Source organism: Oratosquilla oratoria, chromosome 4 (assembly GCF_046742065.1).
Source record: "Oratosquilla oratoria isolate Oo_2021 chromosome 4, ASM4674206v1, whole genome shotgun sequence".
Classification (NCBI taxonomy): Eukaryota; Metazoa; Arthropoda; class Malacostraca; order Stomatopoda; family Squillidae; genus Oratosquilla; species Oratosquilla oratoria.
Genome location: NC_134780.1, coordinates 78,000,299 through 78,018,700, shown reverse-complemented (window position 1 = coordinate 78,018,700; position 18,402 = coordinate 78,000,299). Strand labels below are relative to the sequence as shown.

The 18,402-nt window shown below is 43.8% G+C and overlaps 1 protein-coding gene across 13 annotated transcripts in view; it reads left to right on the top strand.

The window, feature by feature from the left end:
- The window catches only part of fry (microtubule binding protein furry), a 478,406-nt gene that overhangs the window by 37,428 nt on the left and 422,576 nt on the right, over positions 1 to 18,402 (top strand). For all 13 annotated transcript variants that reach the window (XM_076184431.1, XM_076184430.1, XM_076184427.1 and 10 more), the window contains 5 exons: positions 560 to 709; positions 3,020 to 3,189; positions 4,204 to 4,304; positions 4,429 to 4,593; positions 8,471 to 8,625. In XM_076184431.1, the coding sequence (XP_076040546.1) occupies positions 560 to 709; positions 3,020 to 3,189; positions 4,204 to 4,304; positions 4,429 to 4,593; positions 8,471 to 8,625 (741 nt within the window). The remainder of the gene's footprint in view (positions 1 to 559; positions 710 to 3,019; positions 3,190 to 4,203; positions 4,305 to 4,428; positions 4,594 to 8,470; positions 8,626 to 18,402) is intronic.

Sequence of the window (18,402 nt, the reverse complement as noted above, 5' to 3'; positions counted from 1 at the left end):
CCGTGACTGCTGGGCGAGCACTTTCTTCATACTGATGGAATTGAATCACGGCACACTAAACAGGGATGTCTTTTTTCTTTAATGTGTGAATATTACAGGAGACCTACCTGTCTCCTTAATAATAAGTGGGAGAGAAGTTAGGCTCACTTGATGAATATACTGTGATGCTTGGCTTAATTTTATGGTAAATGTTGTCATTGAGGTGCGCAAAATTTGAAACCTTGACTTTTTGTCGGTGCACGTTTTTTGGCACTCCTCATTTTGAAATTAGGTGCATTATGGTGCAGGTGCAAAAATGTGTGACTTACAAGACAAGCCCTGGAGCTTTAAATATTTTGTGTTGCATGCATATAAGGAATTGGGGAGGAAGGATAAAGCTACTCTGGTTGTTGAGTATTAGCCAGAATAATCCACTATTTTCCTTTCCAAAGTTGAGCGATTTAACTAGTGAACTTCTCTAACATTTTCGTTGACCAAATCTGTCGTCTTTTGGTCCTTTGTTGTCACTCTTTATTTGTATATTTTAGTAAATGACCTGTTTTCATCTTGAATCCTACAGGGATCTCATGGAAGAAATGTTACCCTACATCCGTGAGAGCATTGATCGAAAACAGGAAAACATGAGACGACGGAGACGAAGGGACGCTCTTCGGGTGCAGCTGGTGAAACTGTTTGAAATATGCAGTGAAGAGGGAACATTCGCTCTTAGGTGAGGAACTGGAATCGTGTTTTAATTAAGAAAGAAATGATAAATAAGTGAGAAATTAAAAAAAAAGGAAGTAAAAATCTGCTAATTAGTATGTTGTCTGGAGTACATATTTTGATGGTTTAAAATCTTTTTTTTCCTTTACCAAACAATTAGATTCATATTTTCAAGATGTTTTAGATGTATTCATGAGTTATTCTAGGGTGTGTGTTTGGGATTCTTCCAGCAACTAATTTTTATTGTCTGGTATTAGCTAGAATTAAATTTCTTATTTGGCTTTAAGGGATTGAGATCTATATTGTAGGATCATGATTTATTTTGATCTGTCACTTGAAGTACATATATATATATATATATATCTATATATATATATATATATTTATATACTTTATATATATATATATATATATATATAATATATATATATATATATATATATATATAATATATATATATATATATATATATATTAGCCAAATTACCTGCTCATTGCTGCGAGTTCATGAATAATCCCTATCCTAACCATACCCCACCCAACTTTAACCCTTAACCCTAACCAAAATAATTTTTTTTGGAAATGAAATATAGCTTTAAACACTCCCCCTCCCAGGTGTGTGCCCCTCCCCCTCCTGAAGGTTGGGAAACCCTATTTTGAAAATACATGCATACACAAACACAAATATCATATGTACACATTCTTTTGCATGCATGTATATGTGCATGTGTGGATAGACAATGAATGTCCATAGCTAAAAGGTGAAGAAATGTATCTTTTTTATTTATCTTCAGAATATATATGGTTATATGGGGTTTATCTGCAAAAACCTAGGAATTTGTGAATAATCTATTTCTGCCCGCACTGAAATTAAATAGAAATAACCAATATTTCAATATTTGGTAAAATTATACAATCATTTTACATTTACATGCTTTCTTCTTACAAATGCTAACATGATTTGTGGCAACATTAATTTCACAAATATAAATAATATTTATGGACACATACAATGGTTTGTTTAATCATATTAATTCGTATGTCACAAAAATGCTACGCGAGTTAAGTGGACACTACAGTAGTGGAATGTTACCACACCATAAACCACCTAACTTTAACCGTTAACCTTAACCAAAAATTTTTTGGGGGGGGAAATGAAATATAGTTATCCAAATACCTGGAGTGATAGGGTATCAGAATATACTCGTATATGGTTATGGGGGCCTATCTCCAAAACCCTAGGAGTTTGTGAACAAACAAACAAACAGACAGAGGCTACTAATTTATTATAGTATATATATATATATATATATACACACACACACACACACCTTTTTAGAAAGTAAATGCTGGACTTGTCAATATATAATGATTACCTTTGTATGCCAATGTATATCCCTGAAGACGAATCCTGGACAGGGTTCAAAACATTGGAATTAAAGTCTTTCTACGACAAGTCCAGCGTTTACTTTCTACAAAACTATGGCACCTGGACTCCAGCTATTCTCAAACATACATAGATATATACATTTATACAAACAGGTCAGAAAGCCCATTCCCCATATTAATGGAGTTGCCAAATCAAACCACACACCTGTCTCACACAAAGTAATTTGAATAATGTTGCACAAGCAACATGTGTTTTGATTTGGCATTTTTTACTTTTTGGGGGGAATGTCCCCTGTGGGGTTACAGGGAGAAGGATGCCTGGTCCCTATCCCTGGCCCAGTTTTTCTCGCCTCTTACGATCCAATTGGGAATACTTGGTGGCAGCATTCTTTTCCCCCACCAGTGTAGGCAAAACAAGGAAATGAAATTCAGAGAAATGGTACAGGGCAGCAACAAGGGGTTGGGGGACAGCATAACAGAGGGACAGTAGCAGTATAATAAAAGTTTCATCATTTCTCTGTGAGCAGAGTCCTCCTCTATCACTGACAAAATGATGTGTGGCTCTGGTCCATAGGGGTGCCCCATATAGACCCTAAAGTATCAATTGCATGCTACTTTGCCACAACAACATGCAGCCAATACCCCAGACAGGGTATTGAAGGTAATGAAGCAGCCTTGCTGTGGATGCGCTGTGTCTTGCGACACTGCTTCTGACCCAGGGCAGTGGACAAGATACAGGAATGACCTGTCATCCAGGAGGTGCCAAGATAAGAGGGAGGGTAGAGAGTGGAGGGGAGTGGAGTATATTGGGGATGGAGTGGGCGGGAATGATTTTTATGCCTATTGTTTTTTGGCTACCTCCCTTGTAAGGGGGAAAAAACCATTGGTATATGTATATATGTGTGATTTGGCATTTTTGGTTCTTGCAGTGAACATGTGATAGACCCAGACACCGGATCTCTACAGAAGAGGTACTTGGAATATATGGATGGAGCCAGGTTGTATTTGGAGAATGAAATGGACAAAGACAATGCATTGGTTCTAGAGATAAAAATGCATTTTTGTAACTTTGTCCGGAAGATGATTCGTAGCTTCTCATGTAAGTATATAATTTTGTGATTATTTGCATATTGCTATAATTTTGTTAGTATATTGTTATAAAATCTTGGTTCCTCCTGGATGACAGGTCATCCCTGTATCTTGCCCATTGCCCTGGGTCAGAAGCAGTGGAGCAAGACACAGCACATCCACAGCAAGGCCACTTCATTTAATCAGTGACCCCCCCCTCCTTCCCATCATGCAGTAACATTTAAGATGGAGAGAAATCCCTTCAGGCTGCATCAGAATATCATCCATACATAACCAATCCCTACCCCCACCCTATCCCCTCACCCACTCCCTTCCATGCATCACAGTATCATCCGTACACAGACATTCTCTACTCACCCCTATCTTCTGCCTTCTCTCTTCCTTCCTCAACAGACATCTCCCTCTTGCTCAACACCCTTTTACCCCATCCATCCATCTCATCCTCAATTGCCCCCTCATGTCCACTCTATCCATCTCTACCTTTCACACTTCTACTTATTAATCTTCACTCATTCTTTCCATGTGTCCAAACCATCCCAATACTCGTTCATCGACCCTATCTTCCATCTGTTTTTCCTCTCCCACACTCCTTCTCACCTTCTTGTTTCTCATTCTATCCAACAATATAACCCCTACTATACTTCTCAGACATTTTATCTCAAACATTTAATCTCTTCCTCTCTTCCTCTTTTATGTTCCATGTTTCTGTCCCATACAGTGCAGTTGGCACAATCACCCCTTCATACAATCTCCTCTTAGCATCCAATGCAAAATGTCTACTTCTGATTACACGGTTCCTGGAAGTACTGGAAGAAATGAAGAACTGGAAGTACATACATACATACATATACCAAGGCTTTTTCCCCCTTACAAGGGGGGTAGCCAAAAAGAAAAAGGCATAAAATCATTCCCACCCATTCCATCCCTGAATACACTCCACACCCCTCCACCCTCCCTCTTATCTAAGATAAGAACTGGAAGTACTTGTTTTATTTTATCTTGTTTAACATGTTTTGTATTTCAGTGGAGCAACGTCAAACATTGATCCCAAGAGCCCTCAGGAAGAGTTTGTTTTTCCTCTTCGCATCATGGAGTGGAAAGTTCGGAATTCCTTTTGGCTTTAAGGTATAGTTGAGCTTTTTCATGAAAAGCTTTAGTGTGTATATTTGGTACTAACATACTTTACCACTTCTTAAACATTTTTATTTGTATATTGCCTTTGATTTAATTGCCATTCTCTTTTCCTCAGTCTCCAGAGTCGAGTAACAGGCAGCCATCAGAATTTGAACTCTGTGCTCTTCATTCATCAAGTGCTATTCTCTGTTGCGGTCCGTCGTTTGACCCGAACCTTCTGGCTGATGACGGTAACATTTATCAGTGGCTCGATGCTCTTCTGGCTTCCCATGATGAGAAGGTATGGATTAACTTTCATAATAATGACTTGAAGGATTATTTGTAAAAATTCAGCTACAGCCAGTGATCAAGTACTTGTGTTATGTGCACATATTGATATTATGTTATATATATTTTCTTATAACTTCAATATGTGCACTTATTTAAAGACTTGTTTTGTGGATTAGTAGGAAGAGACATTTCATGGTATGATGTCAAATGACTTTGAATTTCAGAAAATATTATGCAGTCAGTTCACCAGTGTGGGGATAATGATATTGAGCAAGGAATATCTTGGAGGTGGTAGTGTAGATTTCTGATTGGTAGCAAAAATCTTTATTCAGAAAGTTACTTTTAGCTCATGCAGATCAGACCAGGATTTAACTGGGTTGGGTTGTATAGCTAATTGGCTTGACATTTGAATATCTTAAATTTTGTTTTGTTTGATATGGGAAAGAACATTTGTTCATTAGTTTATAGTAGTAGTGTTGTTTTAAATAGGTTTTGAATTTTAGCAGAAACATATATGAAGGTTTTAACTGAAGTGGAAATGTCACAGAAGGCTGTAATCAGTTCAGTGTTTGGTCAATACTTGTTAAAATCATCATGGGTGAGGTATTTAATTTTAGATGTCTAGAAATACAACAGGCAGAACCTTATTTGAAATATTTTAATCTTGCCCATCCTAGTAAGTGGTTTGAAATACCTTTCCCATAAGTATAAGAAACTATAAGTTTGAAGTCGATAAGTCTCGTAGTTAAAAGTAGTTCTCCCAATGCCGAGGCATCTCGTAGACTTTTGAGACGTGCTTTCAGCTTAAATTTTTTAGTAGCAACGAGGTATATCATATTGGCTTTTCTTCTCCCTCTCCCATAGATCTTTATAGAATTAGAACTAGATATCCCCAAGGGTGACAGCATGGGAAATACAAAACAGTGTAATTACTCCTACTCTTGGTTAGTATCTTTATTTCTTTTCCACTCATGCTAACACTAGATCAAGATCAAGGTAAGGGAATGCATTGTACTCTTGTCATCCCTTGTGCACAAATGCTAAGGGGTTTACCTGTTGGACTTGTCATAGGTAGTTCCTTCTGCTTGACCTGTATGTGACAGTTTGTTGTTGCATTTAATGCTTGAGTTGTTGTACGTGAAGATCTTTATGGTTCTGCAGTTGGCTTCTTAAAATCATCCTGAAAATACAACTTGAAGGTGAAATAATTGTACCTCTTCCATGGGCATTGTTTTGTACATGTAATCTTATTTATTTATTGTTATTATTATTTTTTTAATGTTGGTTATTGGGCCCTGCTGTGGAAGAGCTGTGCCGTACTGCATTGCCGTAGACACAAGCAGTGTGATAGGTGATAAGGTGACCCAAGATGCTGAGATGGGAGGGGTGGTTGAATGGGTATTGTTTGTGTATGATATGGCTCTCCCCTAACCTAGACCACTATTGCTGCATTGCCAATGATGCAGCCCGAAGGGATTTCTCCCCATCTTCTCCTTTTCTGCATGGGGGGGATGGAGAGGGGGGTCGCCAATTTAATGAAGTGGCCTTGCTTAGGATGTGCTGTGTCTTGTAACACTGCCTCTGACCCAGGGCAGTGGACAAGGTGCTGGGATGACCCGTCATCCAGGAGGAACCAAGATTTTATAACAATATACTAACAAAATGGCCCTTTAGATAGACAAAAATGTATGGTTACCAAGTTCTCATTTTCTTAGTGATTACTTGCATATGTACAGGTGTAATATGGATGTGATTTATGACATGGCTACCTCCTCTTATAAAGAGAAAATGGTATATACCATATTTTTGGGCATATATATCACATGAGCATGTGTGTGTATGTATAGTGGGTATATGTGTGTGTTTATATAGATAGATGAAAATTAGATAGGCCTGTGCATGATATAGTTTCTTCTAGCCAATTAGATGATTTTTAGACATCATAAAGATTTATAAAGATTTATAATGTTTTATTATTTCAATACATACTGGTCTTGTTGCCATAATTGGTCAGTGCTTCTTGTATGTATTTATGTTATGACCAATACTGTTGTGGTCTTGCATATTTGTGAATGTGTTTTACACATGTTTCAGATAATTTCGACATCACTTCCCATTAGGAGATAGATGGTCATTCATTATTCAGAGTCTCGTACAATATGGGTGTTTTATGTGGTATCATGCATATTTGTGAATATGTTTAACACATGCTTCAGATAATTTCGACATCACTTCCCATTAGGAGATAGATGGTCATTCATTATTCAAAGTCTCGTACAATATGAGTGTTTTAGGTGATATCTTTACTAATCTTTGTTGCTTTGTCTCTATGACTGGGAACCTGTAGCCATACAGCAGCCTGGTAACCAACGTTCTCTGTAAGCCGTGCGCATGTGCGTGCACACATAGGTTTTACAACTAGCATATATAAAGAAAAAATGTGCACACTCAAGGTTTTCAAGTGATATTAAAATCCATTCAACATGCAGCCAATATCCCAGATGGGGTATTACATGGCATGCTAAAGTGAAAACATGTTATCAGAACACACAGATAGATGAATACTTGTAACCTAAATTCCTCTGTGGCTTCTATGTGGTTGTTGGACTTAGGGCAATTGGTGTCTATTACCAGGTTGACACTGTGTTGTACTGTTATAGTGTTGGACGATAACGTAAACATACAATATTGTTTGGTCAGGAGCCTGTGCCAGGATGCGCATAGCTGCGGCTGAAACTGTCACCTTTGCCCTGTGAGCTTGGACTGTGATGGGAATTGGAGAGGAGTGCGAGATTCAAACCCACAAATAAGCAAATGCAAGATGCTTCCAATTACGCCACATTAGAAGGAAGGTGAACCCAGAGGCACAATGCTTGAGGAGTAGAACCACTGATCCAGCTAGAATCCAGTGGAGAACAAAATGCCCCAAGCCACAGGAAGCTGGATCTTGTAATAGGATATAACTACAAATGAAATATATCCAGAAACTCATGCTGCTCCTCTTGAAAATGCTTTATATCTCCATTTCATAATATGATTAAATTAATATTTTTTCCACTTCAAAAAAAAAAAAAAAAAAAAAAATTATTGATGTTAGCCCACTGGTATACTGCATACCCAGCTGTATATATTATGATCATGTTTGTCTCCTAGCAGTATTGTGCAGTCTGTAAAAATGTGTGAATTCATGTAGAGCATCCTGGCAGAGTAGACAAATGTCTACTGTTGTGTTGCAGGAGCTTTGTCTGTATGTCTTGAATATTGTATTGTGATTGCAGTGAAATCTGCTTAAGTGTTCTCCATTTTGTTTAGAAAGGTTGATGATGTTCTTTATATTCTCTCCTTCTTGCATCCTTTTTGTGTGTGTGTGTGCAGGGGGGGGAGAGTTTGGGCACATGACTGCTGCATATTGAAAGCTGGGATTGATCAGATTCTCCAAGTGATTTCATCATCATTTTTTATCAGTGAAGCGAAACCCCAGCAGCTTTTAGGTTTCATAAAAAAATGTTGATCTTGTGCTTACAAGGTGAGAGATGATCTGCGACCAGTACTTCTATGTTCGCCTACTGTTTCGTTCTTGTAATTGTTTAATTTCCGAGTTGAGTGCGATGCCTGATGTGCTGTGTCGTACGACTTATGCTGCAACGTGTATCTTGTGCGAGTGTATTCTGACCGCCACCAGCGAGTTTTATTCATCAAGACGACAAGACCTTTGATAATCCGTATTTATGTAAAACCCTGCCCATAGATCACCTCCCACGTAGTGCCACAAAGTAGCCGACCCAATACCCGCTTGCATAGGCTGTGTAACAAACACCAGACTGACGCATTAATAGATGAACGAGTTAAACGACTAATTTGGCTCTCTGCCTTCGCCCTCCCGGCAGATTTACGCTCTGGCCCAGGAAACCATCGTCCTGCTGCTGGAGTTCAATCCAGACTCGGGAGCCGTCCTGGACTGGGTCGTGGATCGGTGCTACAAGGCCACCCCCGAAGTCGCTGATGGATGCTTCAATGCCCTCGCCACCATCTTCTCCGCAAGGTCGGTCTTGTATATCTCTATTCTCTCTCCCTCTCTTTCTCCTTTTCCCTCTCTCCTTCTCCCTCTCCCTTTCTGTCTTTCACTCTCTCTTTTTCCTTCTCCCTCTCTCCTTCTCCCTCTCCCTTTCTCTCTCTCACTCTGTCTCTTTCTCTGCTTGTCTGTCTATCTTTGTCTCTCTTTCTCTCTCTTTCTCTTTCTCTCTCTCTTGCTTTTTCTCTCATCTTTCATCCCCTCTTCCCTGCTTTTAGATTGTATTTTTCAATTTTACCTTTTATTTATTTATTCTTGTTTCTTTTTTTTTTTTCCTTCTTAATCTCTTTATTCTCTTTCACTCTGCAATCCCGTGTCTCGGTTTTTACCACCCTCTCCTTCCTTTGCTTTGTTTCTCCACACACATGCAGGGACATTGCAATTTTATTATTATATTTTTTTGCTTTCTTCATTTGTTGTGTATTTTGTGTTGTACAAGTGTGGCTGATCTCAGGAGAGCTGGGGTATAATGGAGTGAACATAGGAGTGCTGGGATGTAGTAGACCATACTTAGGAGGGCTGGGATGTAGTTAACTACTCTTAGGAGAGTTGATATGTAACCGCACTCAGAAGAGCTGGGATGTAGTGGACTGTACTCAGGAGAGCTGGGTAGTTGACTGTACTAAGGAGAGCTGGGATGCAGTGGTCTGCACTCAGGAGAGCTTGGGTATAGTGGACTACTCAGGAGTGCTGGGATGTTGTGGACTGCACTCAGGAGAGCTGGGATGTAGTGAACTGCACTCAGGAGAGCTGGGATGTAGTGAACTGCACTCAGGAGAGCTGGGATGCAGTGAATTGCACTCGATGCGGACATCATAGCTGATTACACTGACTTCAGACTTCAGTCACAACCACAGCCAATCTAACATACCAAAGAAACTTCACGTGCAGCACTACTCACCATTGCATAAGGCGGCGTGTCCCCAGACAGGCCATGGTGTTAACACCAACACCACAGGACAAGACTGCACTCGGGAGAGCTGGAATGTAAGGAGACTGCCCTCCGGAGAGCTGGGATGTAGGGAGACTGCACTCTGGAGAGCTGGGATGTAGGGAGATCACTCGGGAGAGCTGGGATGTAAGGAGACTGCGCTCGGGGGAGCTGGGATGTAAGGAGACTGCGCTCGGGGGAGCTGGGATGTAAGGGTAGCTTTGGTGGGTTGCTCCCCCTTGCATCTCTTCCCTCATCGTTCCCCATTTGCCCTCCTCTCATCTCCTCCTTCCTCTACCTTACTTCTTTTCTTTCCTCTACGTCCCTTTAGAGGAGGAAGAGGTAGAGTCAGGTTGAAGAGGACAGCATGAGAAGGGAATGACAGTGATACAAAAAATATATATGCATTTAGTTTACTCGTAGGTTAGGGCTGTAGTTACGTAGTTAGGTAAGGGTACTAAGGTAAAAGTAATGTTATGCACTTAGGTAAAAATAACAATAAATACAATAACAGGTTATTTGGAAATTCGTTAACAAGAGTGGATAGTGAAAAGGATCTCGGCGTAATTGTCGGTTATGATTTCAAATCATCTAAGCAGTGTATTTCAACTACGGAGAAAACAAATAAGATTCTATGACTGATTGCGTGATCTTTTGACTTCAAAAGTCCAACTGTCATTAACAAACTATATAAGTCTTAAATTCGTCCACATTTGGAATATGATGCATCTGTATGGTCATCGAATCTCAAGAGAAATTGGTAAAAGTACAACGGCGAATCACAAAACTGATTCCAAATATCGGAAATAAATCATACGAAAATCGACTAAAACATATTAATCTATTTTCTCTAAAAAAAAAAAGTTTAGAATGCTTAAGGGAATTGGCAACATCAAAAGTGATGAAATTTTCACACTGAATGCGAATCAGACAACAAATAATAATCTCAAAATATCAGTTCGAAGTTTTAAAATTCATTTAGATAAATACCTAAGAAATAATCAGTAATACCTGCCATTTATTTGATTTATTTATTTATTCATTATTATTTATCGGTTATCATTTATGTTTATTTTATTGGCTATTAATTTATTATATATTATTTTTCTGTTTGTGTACTATTTGCCATTATTTATTTGTTTTGTTTATTATTTTGCCAGCATCCGACCTAGCTATGGATCAAAAGGTCTGTCGGCATTCTCTTCCTTTGTAATCCTTTGATCACGCGCATGCGCAGATTGTGCGTCGTTTGATTTTGGCGTCAAATTGCTTTAGCCTTGTTTGTTTCAGAAATTTGCATGAGATAGGAATAATTATTTTATTGCGTAAATCGTATTTTTTGGAAGTAATTTTATTTGTTCAGGTGTTTTATTTATGTGTGGGTATATTTTTTTCCGTGCGAGTTTTTATTTCGTTGCCAGTAATCGGGCGGAAGAGCCAAAGAAGAAATTCAAGGAAGGGTAAATCTTTGTAAGAAATTTTTACTTAATTTAGGCAGAGCATAGAAAAAAAGTAACAAACCTAGAATATTTATTCTCTCATTTTGCGGAGAAAGGAAGACTTTGAAACTATAACAACTTGATATTAATTTTCATTTCACTTTGTCATATTTTGTCGACATTGTACGCAGGACCGTTGGCAGTATGCAGAATTCAAATCTTCGTCACTGTTTCTAATTTCATCATTCACTCGCTCATTCATTCGTTCGTTCGATCGTACTTCATGAAAATTAATCCTCAATCCTCATGCACGCGCGCGCGCGCACACATACACGTGCTCCTGTTCACATGTGATATGTGTACACAGACAAACTCGGACACATACTGACACACTGACGTACAGACACAGACTCAGATCCCGCCCTTTCCCCATCTCCATTCCTTACTGCCTATTATAGCTATTGGCTTGCGAAATAATTAAACAGATTTTAATTTTTTTATTTAATGTCCCTTTTGCAGAAAGGATAAAGGGAAAAACATTTTATATTCTGTTGATTCTAACGCAAAATTCGTATATTACGGTTAAATATTCAGGACTCCTATGACCTTTTTATATTATTATTATAATTATTTTGTCAGCCTTGTGGACAGCCCTAGGGCATATGCACCCCTCTGCCCCCCCCCATGTGAAGAAACACACACACACACACACACACACACACACACACACACACACACACACACACACACACACACACACACACACACACACACACACACACACACACACACATATACACGACTCGGTGGCGCGGTTGGTAGAGTCCCCGACTGTAACTACAGCGGTCCGGGTTCTAATCCTGCCCAGGGCTGAAATAATTTCATTATTGCTGCGCTTCGAGTCGTGACCCCAACTCTCGTGGGCGGGGAGTTGGGTGTGTGTGTGTGCGTGTAAGGTCACAGCATTACCCATACATCGGTCATACGAGCTCTGAGCTCTCTTCCGGGAGGGTAATAGCTGTCGATCACGAGTACATGATGAAACACACACACACACACACACACACACACACACACACACACACACACACACACACACACACACACACACACACACACACACACACACACACACACACACACACACACACACACACACACACCTTTTCCTTCTCCAGCTCTCCTTCCCTTTTCCCATCCCTTTCTTCTTTTGCCCCCGCCTCCTCTTTTTCCTCTTACCTCTCCCCGTCCCTTTCACCTCCTCCTTCACCCCGTCCCTCCTCTTCCTTCTCCTCCTCCTCCTCTTCCACCCCGTCCCTCCTCCTTCGTTTTCTCCTCTTCTTTTTCTTCCTCATTCTCTTGTGTTTTCCATTTTACTCCTCTCCCTCTCTCCTCCTCTTTTCTTTTCTTCCTTTCCCTCCCCTCCTGTTCTTCCTTCCTCCTCCCCCTCCTCCCCCTCCCCTCCTGTTCTTCCTTCCTCCTCCCCCTCCTCCCCCTCCCCCTTTCTCCATTCCCCACCCTCCTCTTCCCATTTTCTCCCGCCTTCCCTCACCTCCTCCACACCTCCATTCTCCCCTTCCCCCTTTCTCCCCCTTCCCCCTTTCTCCCCCTTTCTCCCCCTTCCCCCTTTCTCCCCCTTCCCCCTTTCTCCCCCTTCCCCCTTCCTCCTCCTTCCCCCTTCCTCCTCCTTCCCCCTTCCTCCTCCTTCCCCCTTCCTCCTCCTTCCCCCTTCCTCCTCCTTCCCCCTTCCTCCTCCTTCCTCCTTCCTCCTCCTTCCTCCTTCCTCCTCCTTCCCCCTTCCTCCTCCTTCCCCCTTCCTCCTCCTCCCCCTTTCTCCCCCCTCCTCCCCCCTTTCTCCCCCCTCCTCCCCCCTTTCCCCTTCCCCCCTTTCCCCCTTCCTCTTTCTCCCCCTTTCTCCCCCTCCCCCCTTTCTCCCCCCTCCTCCCCTTTCTCCCCCTTTCTCCCCCCTCCTCCCCCCTTTCTCCCCCTCCTCCCCCCTTTCTCCCCCTCTTCCCCCCTTTCTCCCCTTTCTCCATCTCCTCCTCCCCCCACTTTGTTGCTTCACCTCTCTTGTACATATATGCGTGTGTTTATTTGTTTATTTATTCGATACCTTACAGTTTGTGTGGCTCAGTGACGTCGAAAAAATATATTTCAAAATCTGAGCCTTCCCTACATACATGTGCGCGCACACACGCACACACACACACACACACACACACACACACACACACGCAGACACACACAGACACACACACAGACACACACACACACACACACAGACACACACACACACACACACACACACACACACACACACACACACACACACACACACACACACACACACACACACACACACACACACACACACACACACACACACCTCCCTCTCTCTCTCTCACACATCTCGTGGCGCTGTGGTTAGAGTTCTCGCCTGCCACTACGGCGGTCCGGGTTCGACTCCCGCCCAGGGCTGAAATAATTTCAGTATCGCTGCGCTGCGGGGTTTTACTCCAACTCTCGTGGGTGGGGAGTTGGGTGTGTGTGTGTGCGTGTAAGGTCATAGTATTACCCATAGATCGGTCATAGGAGATCTGAGCTCTCATCCGAGAGGTTAATAATTGTCGATGACGAGTCCAACACGTGATCCAAGACCATAGTGAATCACACACACACACACACACACACACACACACACACACACACACACACACACACACACACACACACACACACACACACGTACATGTACACACACACACACACACACACGCACGCACACACGCACACACCTTTTTAAGTTGGTTTTAGGTCAGATTTAATTATTTTTTCGAGACTTTGATTATTTATAATTTTTCCTTTTCCATTTTTCGTAAGAGTATCTGGCCAAGATATTTAATTCAGTATTTGATAGATTTTTCGTTCTTTATCGAATTTTTGCCAAGTCGGGATAAACAAAGTATTGTGAGATAACAGGTGAGCATTGAAGAAGGCCAGTGGGGAGGCGATCTTCTCCGACGCCCATCACGCAAGACGTCAGAAATCATGACAGTACGGGTCTTTTTATTTTCATTTATGTGTTTCATTATTTTTTGTTTATTATTATTTATTAATTTAATTTGATTTGTTTCATTATTTTCATTCATTTGTGTATTTATCTTATTGAGTCGCATCAGCAGTGAGAGAGAGAGAGAGAGAGAGAGAGAGAGAGAGAGAGAGAGTTTTGATGTCCCAATGAGGTCATGAGGAGGCTGTGACGTCATAGCGGATGTGACGTCATGTCGGCCGTTGCCATGGTTACTACTCGCCACCAGCTCGGTAACTCATTTCTTGTCATTTCTCTCATTTCTCTCCCCCCTCCCCCGACACACACACTCCACAGTGTTTCTTGCTTTTCACTTTCCTTTTTTCATTTCCCCAACGCCTCTTTCATTTTCTCTCGTCTCTCCAATGCTCATTTCATTTTTAATTGATCACTGTATACCTTTTGTCATTTTTCATATATCAAGGTCCATTTGATAATTCGTCATTTCTTAACGTCTCTCTCTCTCTCTCTCTCTCTCGCTCTCTCTCTCTCTCTCTCTCTCTCTCTCTCTCTCTCTCTCTCTCTCTCTCTCTCTCTCTCTCTCTCTCTCTCTCTCTCTCTCTCTCTCTCTCTCTCTCTCTCTCTCTCTCTCTCTCTCTCTCTCTCTCTCTCTCTCTCTCTCTCTCTCTCTCTCTCTCTCTCTCTCTCTCTCTCTCATGCGCTGAATGGCCTACCGGCTCCGGCGCTTGGCCTTCTAGCCAATAATTTCATAAAATCATTCTCTCTCTCTCTCTCTCTCTCTCTCTCTCTCTCTTCTCTCTCTCTCTCTCTCTCTCTCTCTCTCTATCTCTCTCTCTCTCTCTCTCCCCTCTCTCTCTCTCTCCCCTCTCTCTCTCCCCCTCTCTCTCTCCCCTCTCTCTCTCTCCCCTCTCTCTCTCCCTCCCCTCTCTCTCTCTCTCCCTCCCCTCTCTCTCTCCTCCCCTCTCTCTCTCTCTCTCTCCCCTCTCTCTCCCCTCTCCTCTCCCCTCTCTCTCTCCCCTCTCTCTCTCTCCCCTCTCTCTCTCTCCCCTCTCTCTCTCTCTCCCCTCTCTCTCTCTCTCTCCCCTCTCTCTCTCTCCCCTCTCTCTCCTCTCTCTCTCTCTCTCCCCTCTCTCTCTCTCCCCTCTCTCTCTCTCTCTCCCCTCTCTCTCTCTCCCCTCTCTCTCTCTCTCTCTCTCTCTCTCTCTCTCTCTCTCTCTCTCTCTCTCTCTCTCTCTCCCCCTTCTCTCTCACCCAGTCTCTGTCTTTCGCCCACCCTCTGTCTTTCTCCCCTCCTCTTTCTCCCCTCCTCGCTACCCTCTCCTCTCTCCCCTCCTCTCCTCTCTCCCCTCCTCTCCTCTCTCCCCTCCTCTCCTCTCTCCCCTCCTCTCCTCTCTCCCCTCCTCTCCTCTCTCCCCTCCTCTCCTCTCTCCCCTCCTCTCCTCTCTCCCCTCCTCTCCTCTCTCCCCTCCTCTCCTCTCTCCCCTCCTCTCCTCTCTCCCCTCCTCTCTCCCCTCCTCTCTTCTCTCCCCTCCTCTCCTCTCTCCCCTCCTCTCCTCTCTCCCCTCCTCTCCTCTCTCCCCTCCTCTCTCTCTCTCTCTCTCTCTCTCTCTCTCTCTCTCTCTCTCTCTCTCTCTCTCTCTCTCTCTCTCTCTCTCTCTCTCTCTCTCTCTCTCTCTCCCTTCTCTCTCACCCAATCTCTGTCTTTCGCCCACCCTCTATCTTTTCTTTCTCCCCTCCTCTCTACCCTCTCCTCTCTCCCCTCCTCTCTCCCCTCCTCTCCTCTCTCCCCTCCTCTCCTCTCTCCCCTCCTCTCCTCTCTCCCCTCCTCTCCTCTCTCCCCTCCTCTCCTCTCTCCCTTCCTCTCCTCTCTCCCTTCCTCATCTCCTCTCTCCCCTCCTCTCCTCTCTCCCCCCCTCTCTCCCCTCCTCTCTCTCTCTCTCTCTCTCTCTCTCTCTCTCTCTCTCTCTCTCTCTCTCTCTCTCTCTCCCTTCTCTCTCACCCAATCTCTGTCTTTCGCCCACCCTCTATCTTTCTCCCCTCCTCTTTCTCCCCTCCTCTCTCCCCTCTCCTCTCTCCCCTCTCCTCTCTCCCCTCCTCTCCTCTCTCCCCTCCTCTCTCCCCTCCTCTCCTCTCTCCCCTCCTCTCCTCTCTCCCCTCCTCTCCTCTCTCCCCTCCTCTCCTCTCTCCCTTCCTCTCTCTCTCTCTCTCTCTCTCTCTCTCTCTCTCTCTCTCTCTCTCCTCCCTCTCTCCTCCCTCTCTCCCTCCCTCACTCCTCCCTCTCTCCCTTCCTCCCTCCCTTCCTCCCTCCCTCCCTCCCTCCCTCCCTTCCTCCCTCCCTCCCTCCCTCCCTCCCTCCCTCCCTCTCCCCCTCCCTCACTGTATCCCTCCCATTTCAGTGTCCCATTCTCTCTCACACAAACGCTCTCCACAACCCCATAATGCCGTGTGGAGGCGAACGTGCCGGCCATCTTTATGATGTTCCTAAATGGGGGTTTGGGGGTAGGGGTGGGAGGGTGGCAGGTCCCCCATCCATCCTATCCACTGGTGAAATGGGTTCGAATCCTTTTGAAGTGGAAGACTGCCGGTGTGGAGGGGAGGAGGGCGGGGGGTAAAGGGGGAGGTCGGGGTGAAGGGGGGAGGGGGGAGGGGGACACATTCCCCCCCTCGTTATTCAGTGCAGAGCCCCACAACCATTGTTTTGTTCATTTAGTGATGTACTATGGTTGATTTGATTGATTGATTTATTGGATTATTTATGTTTGTATTTGTTTTTTTCAGTGACGTATCTGTTATCTATTAGTGTATTTGTTTCAACCATTTAGTGGTGACGCACTTGGTTATTTATTTGTTTATTTGTTCTTATTCATTTATTCTGTGTATTTGTTTCGTTTTGTGTTGCACGTATTTGTTTTTTTATTTGTTCATTTGTTTGTATGCTTGTACGTGTCCCCTTTTTCATGTACCTTCCACCTCACGTACTTTCCCCTCTTTCCCCTTCCCCTCAGCTGGGGCCACTTTCCCCTCTTCTCTCACTCGTTGTGTCTGGATCTTCTGTTGTCCATTTCTCCCTTTTCTTTCGCCTCCATTTCCCCCTTTCCTTCTCCCAGACCCTGTCTCCGTTTCCCCCTCTTCTGCTCCCCTTCCTCTTCCCCTCTTTTCTTTTGCATGCAAAGAGAGAGACTGCTCTTCTTCGTATCTGTGCTTGAATGGGTGTTTGTTTGTGTATCATGTGGTTGTGGTTTTGATACGGCAACCCCCTGATGTGGGGGGAAAGGTCCATTGCTACTTCGGATAGGTTCAAAAAGTTTCGAAAAACCTATTAGCTTCCAGGAATTTCTCCCCCCCCCTTTTTTTTTGATAAATGAAATTGCCACCGCCGTCTCATCCACCACATCCATCACCTCATCCACCACACATCCGTCAACACCACCACATCCACCGCTGCATCCACCCACTCATGCACCATCACCACATCCACTACTACATCCACCCACTCATCCACCATCACCACATCCATCACTACATCCACCATCACCACATCCACCACCAAATCCTTCCACTCATCCACCATTACCGCATCCACCACCACATCCATCACCACATCCACCACCACATCCATCATCACATTCACCACCACATCCATCCATCCATACACCATCATCACATCCACCACCACATCCACCCCCTCATTCACCATTACCACATCCACCACCACATCCACCCCCTCATCCACCATTACCACATCCACCCCCTCATCCACCATTACCACACCCACCCCCTCATCCACCATTACCACACCCACCCCCTCATCCACCATTAACACATCCACCCACTCATCAACCATCACCACATCCATCACCACATCCACCACCACATCCACCCCCTCATCCACCATCTCGAACAACACTGCCACCACTTTATCCAATATCATCCACCAACCTCACCTTATCCTTCACCATCACCTGACCGCCCAGTCTCTGGCTCCCGAATTTCCCTCAAAGAACGCGACCTTACCTGACCTGACCTTGCCTAACCTGACCTGACCTTGCCTGACCTTACCTGACCTTGCCTAACCTGACCTGACCTTGCCTGACCTTACCTGACCTTACCTGACCTGACTTCCCTTGACCGGGTGGGCTTGGCGTAAGGGAAAGCAAAATTTCGCTCTAGATGTATTTTTGGCAGAGCCCCCCCCTTTTTTTTTTAGTTGGGGGGGGGGCCGAGGCGAGGCCATGGGCAGCAAGCCATCCGATCTTGCTTCCACCAACTCCTCGATGAACTTGAAACTGCTACAGGATATATAGGAGTGACCGCGCACGCGCGCGTAC